Source organism: Cebus imitator, unplaced genomic scaffold, assembly GCF_001604975.1.
Source record: "Cebus imitator isolate Cc_AM_T3 unplaced genomic scaffold, Cebus_imitator-1.0 Scaffold124, whole genome shotgun sequence".
Lineage (NCBI taxonomy): Eukaryota > Metazoa > Chordata > Mammalia > Primates > Cebidae > Cebus > Cebus imitator.
This window is the reverse complement of record NW_016107439.1, coordinates 4,052,012-4,067,454: the sequence shown is the minus strand read 5'-3', so window position 1 is coordinate 4,067,454 and position 15,443 is coordinate 4,052,012. Positions and strand designations below refer to the sequence as shown.

The 15,443-nt window shown below is 40.4% G+C and overlaps 1 protein-coding gene across 1 annotated transcript in view; it reads left to right on the top strand.

Moving 5' to 3' along the window:
• CWH43 (cell wall biogenesis 43 C-terminal homolog) overlaps window positions 1-15,443 on the top strand; it is a 62,034-nt gene that overhangs the window by 7,660 nt on the left and 38,931 nt on the right. The window contains exons 5-8 of the mRNA XM_017540286.2: window positions 691-892; window positions 5,349-5,437; window positions 10,973-11,230; window positions 14,752-14,877. Of these exons, the coding sequence (XP_017395775.1) occupies window positions 691-892; window positions 5,349-5,437; window positions 10,973-11,230; window positions 14,752-14,877 (675 nt within the window). The remainder of the gene's footprint in view (window positions 1-690; window positions 893-5,348; window positions 5,438-10,972; window positions 11,231-14,751; window positions 14,878-15,443) is intronic.

Genomic DNA, 15,443 nt, shown 5'->3' with positions numbered 1-15,443 from the left:
TTTTTTAAGTATATACAGGATTTCACCAGGTTGGCCAGGCTGGTTTCAAACTCCTGACCTTAGATGACCAAGTCGCCTTGGCCTCCCAAAGTGCTGGGATTACACACGTGAGCCACCATGGCCAGTCTTGTTTTCTAATCTATAAAATAGGATTAATAGTAGAGCTTGCCTCAAAAAGTTGCTGTGAAAATTAAATGAGTTAATATAAAGTTAATATACAGGGCTTAGAAGAGGGGTTGGTACACAGTGACTGCCCAGTCAATGTACCAATATTACTCTGCATCCACAGAGGGTTAGATGAGAGCTCTGTTCTTTGGGAGGAAGCAGCCTGTGTACTGGAAATGTTCTGTTCGATTTGTACAACATTTGTTCTTGAACATGTCACTCACTTTTTCTGCAAAGTGTTAACTTCACATGAAGCAAATAATTTTCTGCATTTTCACTTGTTGAATTTCAAAATGCCTGTTCTCCCTTCAGCCATTCCTTATCTGGCCTGCATGGAATCCTCTCTCCCACTAAATAGCTGTCAGCATGTTTAGCTTCGTATTGTAGTTGCATGTCTCATCTCTTCTTCTGAAGTAAGCTTCTTGAAGCCAAATATCATTTCTTCCTTGCTAAAAGTCTGTTAAGCATAGAGGGCAAATTTCCATCTAACTGACCTTTTTTCATTTATGTATTTTTAAATTCTAGATGGTGACTGCAGTAAACCCGAGGGAAAGAAGACTGGCAAGGCAGCCATGGGGATGGCCTCTAGACCTAACTGGCTGCTGGCGGGGGCTGCCTTTGGTAGCCTTGTGTTCCTCACCCACTGGGTTTTTGGAGAAGTCTCTCTTGTTTCCAGATGGGCAGTCAGTGGGCATCCCCATCCAGGGCCAGACCCTAACCCATTTGGGTGAGTTTGGGTTTGGAAGCGATCAATCACAAAATTGGCAGTTATGCTTGGAGGAAAACATGCCTCCTTTGTCAGACAGCTAGGTCTGTGCTAGCCAGATATTTCATACCCACGCTCCCTTGATATCAGAATGTGGCATGGAATTATTGTGTGCTCTGGAGAGAAGGGCACCAGTAGGGTCTTTTCCCCCCTGCTGAAGGACTGCTGAAAAGTAGATGTGGGAGGACCAATGCTGGTGCACAGCTAAGTAAGAGGTTCCCAGAGCTCCAACATGGGTGCGCTGAGGAATTCCTGCACAGAAGACTATTCTCAGTGGCAGGGGAGGAGCAGCGCTCCCTGGCCATTTCCTTCAGACCCTGGTTATAGTTATGGGCGTTTAGTAGGACGAGACCAGAGTCCCCTGAGGAGGGAGGCTAGGTTGGCTGCCTGGGGCACAGATCTCTATTCTCAGCAAAGGGGGGCAGCCCAGGAGATCTCTGTGTCTTTTGGTACTTTCTTGTTCCAGCATGGGACACCCAGGGAGTTAGTAGTCTGGAGTCAAGTGTTGGTCCTTGTGTTTGGTCCTTATTAACCCTTTCTCTACTCTTCCTGACATATCTTTTCTCCTGCGACTGGCTCCATCTTTTCCTGCAAAAAAATTGGAGGAACCTTAAAAGATCTGCCTCTGATATCTTTTCTCTCTTGGAGAACTGGGATTCCTACAATCGGAGGCATGCAGCTGCCTACTGGATATTTCCCCAGCAGGGATCTGGTATATCCCCCAGGCTTGTCAACCTCAGCTGGTCCAAATCTGAATGCAGTATTTCCCAGTCCCCCACGCATGTTCTTCTTCCCCATGCCCAGGTCCACTCTGTCTGCCCACCTCATCATCCAAACCTGAAACCAAGAGTTCGCCCAGAATTCTCCATCTTCCTCATTTTCTCCATCAGTTCTACTTCTCTCAGATCCATCCCTTCCTCTCTATCCCTAAGCTCACCTGCCATAGTGGAGTCTTCACCATTTTTTCATTCAGGCTATTACTGTTGTCTCCTAATTGTCTTTCTTTAGTGGAATCTTCTCTACACGGCTCCAGAATGATCTCTCTAAAATGCAAATCTGATTCCACCACTCCTTTACTTATAACCTCTCAGGAGTTCCCTCTCCCAATACTTTGGGGAAAATACTGGCCCCAGTTCTCCCATATGAGGCAAGATCTGGCCCCCCTACTTACCTTTCCAAATGCTTTCTGATCTCATCCTCCTGCTTCACTTCAGCTGAACCCACTTGTGCTTCTCTGGAAGTGCCAGTCTGTTCCAGTGCCCACTCTGCCTAGGCCTCCCTTTCTGCCTTGATGTCCTGGCAAGCCCTACTCACCTTTCAAAACCCAGCTCAAACATTTTCTCTGTGAATTCTTCTCTTATTGTCACAGGGAATCCCTCCTTTGTGCCATATACTATAATACTTTGAATCAATCAATTTTTATATATGTGTCATTGTTGTAACCAAGCAAGCATGAAATTACCACTGGGACAAAGACTAGGCTAAATTACAGGGTCTTTATTGCCAGTGGCTACAGAGGACTCGTGTCTTTCTAACCCTGGGCCCCGAAAGGAGGGTGTTAAGACCTTTTGTGCCCGTAAACCACCTCCTGGGTGGGGGTGAGGGTGAGGGGCTTCGGACATTCCGAGGGCCAGTGGACTTTGGACATTCCGACTGTTACTTAAGTGGTTTACAGAAGTCAAGATAAGCGTTAGTTTATGCATTGTCTGGGTAGGGTGGAAATTACAGACCTTAGTTACTTATTACAAGTCGCAGGGGCCAAGATGGTGTGGGTTTGGACTGCTTGCCTGTCACATTTGGGTTACAGAGAGCTGTTTCAACGGAAAGCCGAGGTGTGGTTGAGGTATGCAGTTTATGGGGCAGTTACCATGTCACATCATATATGTGTGTATACACACACCCATATGTATCTGTTAGAAAACGTATTATTCTGTATTACAGATTTTTAAAAAATGTATTTATTTCTTCCTGTCTAGACACTAAGCCCCTTGAGGGCAGGGAATGGGAAAAGGAATGAATATTAATTATTTACTCTGTGTCAGGTACTAAACAAGGACATGTGTACATATTATTTCATTTAGAGTCTGTATCTTCCTCCATATCTGGGAGAAAGGCAGAGAAGAAAGAAAGGAACAAAAGGACCAAGTGGAAGGAAAGAGTTTTTTCCTATGTGTTAAAGCTTAGTTTCCAAAGTTACCTGTGAAAACAAGTATAAGTTGTGTGGCAGAGTAAAGGAGGAACTTTAATGGTAAATGGTGGTCAGGAGAAACTCACCATTCAACTCTGGGCTAATTATGTTACATCCCTGGCCTTGTTTTTCTCACAACTAAACTTCAGGGGGAATCTTTCCCATGTATGCAAAATGAGGGTTTGCTTTTCAGACATTTCCTGATTCTGTGTGTTAGAGTGAGACACTGAAGATGGAAATGCAGCTCACCAGACCAGCATTTCCTGAACTGTGGTCTGTGAGATGCTGGTTTCTTGAGTTGTTCATGGTTACTTTAAGAAAAAGAAAATGCTTCTACATCAGATAGGTTTAGGAGATACCAACCTTTCTTTGTCAGTCTTCCTTTCTTTGTGCTTCACAATGCACATCAGCCTATTAGAGACTTTTGGAGGTGTCCCAAAGTTATTTGAGCATGGAATTCTTCCTTAGAACACCAATTCACATCTCACAGAATAGGCGTGTTTCTCGGAACCTGCTTGAGAAATGTTGGGTTAGAGCATCCTCGCCCACCCTCATTGTAGTAGGAATTGCTTTCTGAAATTCACCAGACTCTGCTTAAGGAAGTGGGTCATAGGTCTGTTTTGATGGGAGAAAGGTGAGAGGGAGGCTCAGAGGGTGCTGCAGTGCTTTGGGAAACCAAAAGAGCCATGTCGTCCATGGACCCTGGGAGGACAAGGGAGGACAAATTGTGTCTTAGTCACATGTTCTGGCTTCTCCTCAGTCCACCTCAACAGTAGTGACCCCATCACTCTTACTGCTCTGTAGCACTTTCTGCCTTCTGATAATCTTCATTATTATTATTATTAGAAACAGGATCTTGCTCTGTCAGGCAGGCTGGAGTGCAGTGGCACACTCGTAGCTCACTGTAACCTCAAACTCCTGGGCTCAAGTGAGCCTCCTGCTTCAGCCTCCTGTTGTCATGAATAGCTGGGACCACAGGCACATGGCACTATACCTGGCCTTTTTTTTTGTAAAGACGGGGTCTCAATATTTTATCCAGACTGGTCTCAAACTCCTGACCTCAAGCAGTCCTCCAGCCTCTCCCTCCCGAAATGCTATTATCGTAGAGTCACTGTGCCTGGGGCTGGCCCTATCTGCATTATTTATTAATGGTGTTTATTGTATGTCTCCTGGACTAGAATGGGACCTCTATGGGGGAAAGGGTTGGTTGTTCATTGATGCATCCCAAACACCTACAATAGAGCCTGGCACATGGTGGGCACTAAAAAATATTTGTTGTTGATTTGGGAGTAGAAAAGGAACCACACTGTCCCTCATGGCCTCTTCTCTTATCTGGTCTTCTGTAGCCTCAGGGTCATTCTTACACAGGTAGGAGCAGGCAGTAAAGTGGCTAAGGGCCTCACCCCAGAGCCTGAGGACCATTTCAGATTCTTAGTCCTATGTGGGCTACTGTGTATGACCTCACACAGGTTACTTATGTGCTCTTTCCCCCAGTATTCTCCATTGTAAAATGGGGATAATAATAGCATTTACCTTACAGGCACATGAGAGTTAAATGAATGGTCATTGCAGGGGGAGAATCTTACAACAGTGCCTGCTTTGTAGTGCATGCTATGTTTTTGAGCTTAATTTATGTGACAGCTACTGAAATGAGTCCTATGTTTTAGCTGTTATTGCTGCTGAGTTTCCGTCTAAAGTTTAGTTAATGTTTTTTCCTCCTCCTACAAGTTTTTGCCAAAATCACAAAAGAATAAAATAGTCTGTGGTTGTTTTAAAAGGCACACAGCTATGAGTTATTTATTAAACTGATACCAGTCTTGGGAATGCAGAGACTATAGGCAAGAGCAGTATTGAGGAAGAGGAAAGAAAGGAATAAAAGCAAACTAAATAGAAACCATTCCAATGACTTTTTCTTTTTGTCCTTGGCAGAGTCACTTAAAATGTGATATAGACCAACAGGGACTATACTTTAAGAATCTGAGAAAGTTCGGTTACTGTGCTTACCTGATAAGATGGTAGATATCACTGATCTCATGTCAGAGTTTTTATTATTCTCTGTTCCGAATGTGTATTATATTGGCTCCCAGTGGGCTCTTGTGATCTCATTGGCTGTTTCACACACATTATCTCTTGTATGTACCCAGAGGTGGGAGGTATATTTCTATTTTATATTTGGGACAATGGAATATTACTAACGTCACATGTCTTAGAGCATGTCCTTTTTCACAGAGGTGCAGTACTGCTGTGCTTGGCAAGTGGATTGATGCTGCCAGCTTGTTCGTGGTTTCGTGGTGCTGATTTGATCTGGTGGGTTACAGGTATGTGGAATTTACCTGCAGTTAGACCATCACTGAGCTTGGTTACCCAGTTTGTTTGCAAGCACAACTCAGCTGAAAGCAGATACAGCCATACAAATCCGTACTGTGGCCAAATGGGCTGTTGCAACCAGTGGCAGCAACTATAATGCAGCTGTCACCAAGGTCGCTGGTGACTACCTGCTTTGAGTTCCTGCTTCCTCCTACCTTCCCCTCTCCCTCCTCCTGTGGCTGTGCCACTTTTCCAGACTATGCTGTCATAATACTACCTACCCTCAAGAATACTTAAAAATAAGGCACACATGTAAGTAGCAGATTTATAAAAATTCTTGATTTTTAGTTAAAATATTTTTTATTTGTATAAACTTATGGGGTACAAAGTGAGATTGATTGATTGATTGATTACTTTTAAATTCAGGGGTACATGTGCAGTTTTGTTATATAGGTAAACTTGTACCATGGGGGTTTGTTGTACAGATTATTTTGTCATCCAGGTAATAAGTCTAGTACCCGTTACTTTTCCTGGTCCTCTTTCACCTCCCATCCTCCATCCTCTGGTAGACCCCAGTGTCTGTTGTTCCCCTCTTTGTGTCCATGTGTTCTCATCATTCAGCTCCCACTTAATCATGAGAACATACAGCATTTGGTTTTCTGTTTCTGTGTTAGTTTGCTAAGAATAATGGCCTCTAGCTCCATCCATGTTCCTGCAAAGGACATAATCTCATTCTTTTCTATGGCTGCATAGTATTCCATGGTGTATATCACCACATTTTCTTTATCCAATTTACCATTGATGGGCATTTAGGTTGATTCCATGTCTTTGCTATTGTGAATAGTGCTGCAGTGAACATACATGTGCATGTGTTTTTAAGATAGAACAATTTATATTCCTTTGCGTATATACCCAGTAATGGGATTGCTAGGTCAAATGGTAATTCTGTTTTGAGGAATCACCACACTGTTTTCCACAAGTGTTAGACTAATTTACATTCTCACCAGCAGTATGTAGATGCATAGATTGGGTAGTGATCAAGTCAGAGCTCTTAGGGTATCTCTCACCTGACGGATACAGTGAACCCATTAAGTAATTCTCATTAGTAGCAGGTTTCATTGAGGAGATGAAGGCTGTGCACTGCCATGTTACTAGCTGCCAGACCCCTTTCACTCCTTAAGATTTCTTGCTTTTCTGTTTTTCAAAAATGTCCTTTGGAATTCCATGATGAAGCTTCATTTCCCTTTCTCTTTTACATGTAACAGTGGACTCCCCAGCCTTCCACGCAGCTTTGGGTTCCATGTCTGCTTACTCAAATACCTGACCCATCTCTTCCCAGTTCCACCCTTTAGGACCCCAGAAGTATCAGTGAAGGCAATCATGTTTTGGGCTGCCCTTTCCCTCTCCCTTAGTCTTTGTAAACAGGAGCGAGCATTGTCCTTATTTTCCTGTAACAGAATTATGCCACCCCTCCTCCATTCCCTTAAAAGGCAGTATTTAATGATTATAGTCAGGTTTGCTGACCCTAAGTAAAAAATATTTTATTATATAGCAAATAATATGTTTGGTTTTTCTGAGGAGAGATGTTCTTTTTTTTTCTTTTCTTTTCTTTTTTTGAGACAGAGTCTCACTCTGTCACCAGGCTGGAGTACAGTGGCACGATCTCGGCTCACTGCAACCTCCGCCTCCTGGGTTCAAGCGATTCTCCTGCTTCAGCCTCTGGAGTTGCTGAGACTACAGGCCCATGCCACCACGCCCAGCTAATTTTTGTGTTTTTAGTAGCGATGGGGTTTCACCATATTGGCCAAGCTGGCTTCAAACTCCTGATCTCATGATCCACCCGCCTCTACTTCCCAAAGTGTTGGGATTACAGGCGTGAGCCATTGTGCCCAGCCGAGATGTTCTTAATACATGTTAATTAAGAAGGTGAATCAGAGTGGTACACTAGATGCTGTGTGTGGGTTTGAGAGACTGTATGGGTAATAGAAGATTTAGGATGATAACATAACTGGTGAATTTCTGTACACCATAAGCACCATCACCTTTAAGTGGAAATGTGTGTGTAATCCAGATATACGACTAAATTGACGAGATTGGCCAGGTCCTCTTCCTCCTGGAGATGTGTGAGCACACTGTTGCAGTCTGGTTGAGCTGTTTGTACTTGCTTGTGTGTTTTCTGATATGTGTTGTATTTGGAGGCTGTGGAGCTTTGTGTGTACATAGGAGTAATTTTTCTTCTCATCAGAGAGTTTATTTGTGAGATTCCTCAGGAAAAGGGCCAGAAAACTTTGTCAATGCTGAGTTTGCATTGACTATATACAGTAGCTTCTTAATCTGCATGTAACTTGGAAAAGGAAAAATAAATGCATTGAGCGTTTGTTCAGCATTTATATAATGCCTTTTCTCATAAAGTATAAGCAAAGTGCTGATTGGACAGGTAGTCAGTAGCTTCATTTTAACCTTGGAAAACTGAGGAACACAGAGGCATAGACTGTTAGTTAAGGAACAGAAAAGCTGTGAACTTACAGTCTTATACTTATTTCCTCAGACAAGTAAGGTCATAACCTTGAGAGCCAAACCTAATCTAGTTTTATGGTCTCTCTGCAGTATTAAACAGTAGCTTTAAAGCGTCTAATAGAAGCAGATTTAAGGCTTCTGGAAGGCTGCTTGCAAGAGAGAAAAGCAAAGCCATAATATACCAGCTTCATCTTCCTTTCTAATCACTTACTCACCTGCAGTAAGTTGGAGCTCAGGCTTAATTATCTGGAGGCGGTGCCCACTTTTCGCTGTGATTCATCTCTGGAAACCACACAATAAAGCAAGCAGTAGCCAAAGGAATCCTGTTTTCCCATTGTACAGTTTAAGTTGACAATCCCAACTGGAGACTCAGCATGAAGTTAATTATGGCAGCGACGGAAGAATTTCATATAAGCAAAGATACAGGTGCTTTAAGTCTTGATAGCAGTTAAATTAGTAAAGCCAGAGTTCTATTTTTTAAAAAGGCTAAATATAGTAAACACATTGATAGGATCCCAGTGTACTCTACAGTGTCCAGAGAATTTTATTGTATGGAAAACTTGATTTATTGAAAATGTATATGTCAGTTATTATAGATGTTATTGAAATAGCCAGTTACTATTACTTCTGCGTGATATCTTTGATGTTGTACAGATTTGGGGGAGATTATTGGAAGGACTCAAACAAAAGCAGTTAAGGAATACAGTTAAGTGAAAAAGATAAAGTGACTAACAGTGCATATCGTGTACTATCCTTAGTGTAAAAAAAGGATGGGAAATGCATGCAAATCTATATTTCTTTGCATGCATAGGGTATCTCTGGAAGGACGCAGAGGTAAAATGCTAATAATACTGGATCACTTGCCTTTACTAAAAGGAACTAATGGGTAACAGGTCAGAAAGTCACTTTTCTAGAATTTGAATTGTAATTTTGAATTTACAACCTACTTAAACAGTCCAATTTTGGCAAATTTAAAGTATACAGCCTATTTAAAACTAGAAACAAAAATGATAACAGTCAAGGGAAATTTGAGAGTTGTTTTCATTCCCTCCACAGAATTCCCTGTAGTAAGACGAAGAGAACAACATCATTCTAACATCTTTGGATTAGAATGTCAAATTAGGGGTCATTCTTTTAAAAACAGTCATTGTAAGCCAGTAAGTAAGAAAAATTCAACCTCACTAGTAGTCAAATAAGTGCAATTTAAAATGTCATACCATTTTTGCCCTTAATTCGGTAAAGGTTTTTTTGGTATTATGTATATTTGGTAAAGATTTTTAGTAAATTAATGAATAAATTTTGGCAGGATTTAAAAGGTGTTGAGACTTGGCAAGTTTTCAGCAGGAAGTAAAGACAAGTATTAGGTTTCCTGAAAGTTGGGTATAAGGTTTCCTGAAAGTTGCTTTCAGGAAAGCAACTGGTCACAAGTCATGACTTTACTTATGCCCCTTGACATAATAGTTGTATTGCTAGGAATCTGTTTTAAGGAAGTAACAGGCAGTGTGGTAAGAGATTCATTGACAAAAAAAGATGTTCATCACACTGTTGTTTTAAAAGCTTGACATAGGAAGCTTCATACATGGCCAGCAATAGAAAAATGCTTACTTATATTGTGGTGTATTTATCCAGTAAAGTATTATATATACATTAAAATGTTTTAGAAAAAAAATTGTTTACATAAGTAAATGTTCCCGATATAATGTTTCATAAAAAGCAGCATATACTCTTTAATATGTGGTACAATTCCATTTATATAAAAATACTCTGTATTTATGTAAAAATACTTCTGTGTACACATAGAAGATGACTTAGGAGAAACAGATGTATTGGCTGTGGTCATCTCCATCTTAGGCAGTCCTTAATTGCTTCTTTTCAGTTCTATATTTTTAAAATTTCTATAGTAAATGGGCATTACAGTTGTTTTATTTTAAAAATGAAAAAATTCCATTGAGGATCTAGGCGTTTGAAGATCTCTCTATGGAGTTAAACTCTATGGGTTGCAGAGGACCTTGGAATCTAGCTCTCATGCTCATCTGAGAGATGTTCTTTTTGAAGCAGGGAGAAATAGACAGTTAGGTGGCCTTGCCCTGTGATGGTGCAATGCAATGTATTAATGAACTTATCCCGCCATGGGGCATTAAGAAGCTGGCTGGGGCCGCTTTCTGCTTCCCACTCATTTCTGGAATTCTTGGCCCAAGTAGTGAAGAGTCTGCTGTAGTTACCCTTGAAGGGTAGGTTCCGATTACACAATATGGATTGGAATGTTTCAGACATGCCATATTTTCTATGGAAAGGGGTTATATTGATAGTCCCAAGATGGAGTGGATCTTGTAGTGCTATTTCAAAGCTGATTTCACAGAAATTGGGGGAAGGTTATATGACCTCAGCATTGGCTCAACAAACACTTACCGAGTGCCTGCTGTGGACCAGGCAGTATGCACAGCTCACGACACCTAGCAGGCTGTCGGTCAATGAATGAACTGACTGCAGAATTGCTAACACAGTGAGTCCGTGAATGCTGTCTCTTCTCTTGGGGCTGTGTGGCTGGGAAAGTCAGTGTACCTCTTGTAGGACAGGTGGTAGCATTTAGATAGACAGAAATTCCTTTAGAAGTCCCTTAACAGAAGGGTTCTAGAAACCACACTCTACCTGTTTTCTAATGTCCTGTATCTGATTGGTTAAATGTAATGGACATATTTTTGGTATTACATATAATTTTAGTTTTTATTGCTGTTAGGATCTTAACAGCAGTTACCTAAAAATGCCTTTTTCCCTCCTACTGGCCTTTCTGAAGAAATAGCACTGAACTGAGACTTACTAGATCTGCATTCTACCTCCAGTTGAGACAGTAACTGGCTGTGTGACCTTGGGCAAATCACCGTTATCTTGGCAGGCCTTACTTTTCTCATCTGTCTGGAAATTGGATCAGTATACCCCTAAGGTCTGTTCTGGTTCTAAAGGCTGTAAGTTAGCCATCCTCTAAGCTTGACTGCTTTTCTGTCTGACTCATTTCTCTCTCTCACAAACAGGAGCAGCTTCAGCTATGGGACTCCTTTACCTGCACACATGGGCAGCTGCTGTGTCCGGCTGTGTCTTCGCTGTCTTCTCTGCATCCATGTGGCCTCAAGTACTTGGACACCTAATTAACTCAGGGACAAACCCTGGGAAAACCATGACCATTGCCATGATATTTTATCTTCTAGAAATATTTTTCTGTGCCTGGTGCACAGCTTTTAAGTTTGTCCCAGGAGGTGTCTACGCTAGAGAAAGATCAGATGTGCTTTTGGGTAAGTACATTTGAAAGGTCCGGATTAAAATAACTCTCAAAAATATCTTTACAGACTGACCAGGATTTAGCACCTTATGTGACTGGTGGAAATCAACAGGATGATCTCGCTTTCTTGGTAAAATAGACTCTCTTGATTAAAAGACAAAACCTGGAGGGATGTCTAAATTATAAATTAAAAACGAATATCTTAATTTATCAGCACATTTCAGTGTTATTACTGTAAAGGTCTTTTAAATTAATTAGTTGTGAAAAGAGTCAATCCGTACTAAAGTGTAAACAATGTTACATTTGTGTTAAAAGATGTGTTAGGAAAAGGTAACATCATGATACTCATGCTGCCACTTCAGTGGTTGGCTCCTAAATATACACAGGGATTGTGATTTTTTTGGGTTCCCATGAATTTTATTTGTGATTTTTTTTTAAGACGAGGTCTTACTCTGTTGCCCAGGCTATAGTGCAGTGATGTGATCATAGCTTACTGCAAGCTTTAGCTCCTGGGTTCAAGCGATTCTTCCGCCTCTGCCTCCCAAGTAGTTGGGCCAACTATGTGTGAGCCACCACACCCCACTAATAAAAAAAAATTGTAGAGACATCGGTCTTGCTGTGTTGCACAGGCTGGTCTTCAACTCCTGGCCTCAAGCAATCCTCCTGTCTTGGCTTCCCAAAGTGCTAGGATTACAGGTATGAGCCACCACACCCAGACTCTATTATTTTAATTTACCATATTTTTACCAATAAAATACATATATCTTAGTGTAAATGATAAATCCCCAAATCATAGAATAAATATATTTACCATTTTAGTCTTTATGAATTCACATACCAAAATTATAATTTCATAAACTTAGCTCAGTTTAATATGTTAAAAATTGGTTCATGTACAAAAATTATAATTTTATAAACTTAGCTCAATTTTAATATTTTAAAAGTCGGTTTCTGGCAATAATAAAATTATTGCTGTATCCAGGCATATACAAATCAAATATTGTGAATCATTTTAGTTTATGTAATTTTAGTTTAAGTAGCATGTCAAATACTTCCACAAAATGTTTGAAAGATGAGAAAAAACATGTTAATAAGAGATCTACTTCTTGTTCATTGGTTCACTTATTCATTAAAACATCAAAATTTCACTATTTGTCTAAATTTTGAAAAAAAAATGATCATGTACCTTTTGTTTCAGGAACAGTGCCAGGTGATAAAGATTATTTTTCCCCTTTTTATCTGTACAAATTAGTGGGGTACAAGTGCAATTCTGTTACATGCATAGGCTGCATAGTGGTTAAGTCAGGGTTTTTAGAGCATCCGTCACCCTAACAGGGTACATGGTACCCATTAATCAATTTCCCTTCATTGCCCCCTTTCCTACCCACTCACTCTTCTGGTCTGCTTTATCTACCATTCCCAGATGTGGAATAGTAGAAACACCTACTGTCCTTGCCTACCTGGAGCTTTAGTTAAATGAGGGAAACACCATATATAAAATGAGACAAATACTTAAGAAATTACAGTTGTGTGAGTGCTACTCAGGAGAAGTGAAGGCTTCTATTTGGGTTCTGGTTTTTTTTTTTCTTTGAGACAGGGTCTTGCTCTGTTGCCCTGGTTGGAGTGCAGTGGCACGATCATAGTTCACTGTATCTGTGAGTTCTCCCAAGTAGCTGGGACTCCAGAAACACACCATCATGCCTGGCTGATTATGTTATTTTTTGCAGAGATGGGGTCTCACTTTGTTGCCCAGGCTGGTGTTGAACTCCTGGGCTTAAGTGATTCTCCTGCCTCAGCTTCCCAAGGTGCTGGGATTATATCTACCTGGGTTCTCTTGCAGTTCCCCTGGTACCCCTGACACACATCCAACTACTCTGTACATTTTCCCATGTGCTTTTATTCCCCATGAGCTAGACATCTGTCAGGGCAGCCTGGTTTGAAAGACATAGTTTAAAATTATGTGAAATATTTTTGAATTAACTTTTGAGAATTTGGTATTTCTAGTAAATACTCAAGCTCTCATCTAATGAGAGAAATACATTACTGCATTTCCTCTGTGATAACCTTGGCTTTGCAAACTTTGTATTTCTTCTGATTTCTTTCAGGTGTGTGTACTCTCTCCTGCTTTATTTTCTTGTCCAATGCCCTGCTTTTTTTCTTATACCAGCTTGCTTAGGCATCTGCCATGAGAAGAAAACAAATGAAAGTAAGAGCTGTTCCATGCATGAGTTTGTTTCTTTAGAATGTTATGAACGATGAGGTTTTTTTAATTTTTTTTTTAGTTTCATCTCACTACTTATGGGATTGTAGAAACAGTGCATAATTACAGCTTCACACAACTAAGAGCTTTAAAGAAAAATGAGTGATGTTATTTTATGAGGTCATAAAAACCAAGAAATGTTGGTAATATTGAGAGTAACTTTTAATACAACTGAATTGAAAAGAATCTGTATTATATCAGAATTTAGTTATAAATTTATTTTCTGGGTTTCTCCTGCTATTTCCTGGAAAATTTGATATAGCTGTTTTTGCTTGGCTTCTGACTTTTACTTGACATTTTCTAAAAGGCTTAATTTCTTTTTTTTTTTTTGAGACAGAGTTTCACTCTTGTTACCCAGGCTGGAGTGCAATGGCGCAATCTCGGCTCACCGCAATCTCCGCCTCCTGGGTTCAGGCAGTTCTCCTGCCTCAACCTCCTGAGTAGCTGGGATTACAGGCACGCACCACCATGCCCAGCTATGTTTTGTATTTTTGGTAGAGACGGGGTTTCACCATGTTGACCAGGATGATCTCGATCTCTTGACCTCGTGATCCAACCGCCCCGGCCTCCCAAAGTGCTGGGATTACAGGCTTGAGCCACCGTGCCCGGCTTAATTTGTTAAATTTCTTAATGTCCATATTGTGGTATATCTCTGTTTCCATTTTTAGTATGTACGGTTTTAGATGAAGTAAGTAAACTTTACATCTAGTGGAGCTAAATTGGGATGTTGTGTATCCCAATTTAGCTCCACTTTATTGGCTGCCCTGTTGGCACACTGTGAGTTTTGGCATGTACCTTCTGTGAGGCCCCTGTTCCTAGAGAACTCACATCCCACCACAGAATGAATGCAGCAAGCACTGCCTTATTAAGAACCTACATATGCTCCATTTTGCTTCTCGACCTAGTGCATGGAAGGGCACTTACTGCATCCCTATGGCAGCTCAGAAGTCTTCTCCATCCCCTGCCCAATCAACAGTCAGTCACAAACACCTTCAGCAACCTAACAACTAGGAAATACTCAAGAAATGCAAAGAAATCTGCATCAGGAAAAGGCTGTGGTCCTCTCACTTAAAGCACAATTCCTAGAATCCTACCTGATTTTATCCAGTTATCAAAAGCACTGCTAGAGTAATTGTTTAGGTTCTGAGATAAATTAACTCGGTACAGGAATTTCCAGGGTATGTTCCTTTAAAAGAAATTGCAGCTCTTGGACTACAACATTGGAAGGATTTTTGGATCAGACCATAATATACTCTTTTTTTCTCTTATAACAGGGACAATGATATTAATTATTGGGCTGAATATGCTATTTGGTCCTAAGAAAAACCTTGATTTGCTTCTTCAAACAAAGAACAGTTCTAAAATACTTTTAAGAAAGAGTGAAAAATACATGAAACTTTGTAAGTACAGTTTTACATTCTTTAAAAAAAAACATTTATTATATAAAATTCTAAACTTATGAAATTAAAGAGTATAATGGCCCCTCACGTATCCTTCATCCAGTTTCAGCAATTCTCAACATTTTGCCAATGTTGTTAACATCTATCTTCTCTTCTTTTTTAGTTCGTACTTTAAAGCAAATCTCTGATATCATGCCATTTCCACCATAAATACTCTGTATTGGTTTTATTTCACTTCTAACATAGCTAAGAGAATTCAACAAGCAGAATTTCCAAAATGCTTTGTTCTAATGGTTGAGATTATTTACTCCACTTCCTGTCTTCCTTTTTTGGGGAGACAATGGGGTGCCGATGAACAAAAAACTCAGACATAAAATTAGTTTATTCTTCAATATAGTAAACTCATATAAAATGGACTGGATTAAATAAAAATTCATTGAGTGTATTTAATGTGCAGATAGTGTGTTAAGTGGCTGTTGTGTAGGATACAAAGACATGTGAATAATAGTCTCCATCTTCAAGGACTTGGTGCTTTACAAAGGAGACAAAATATTAGTATAGGAGAT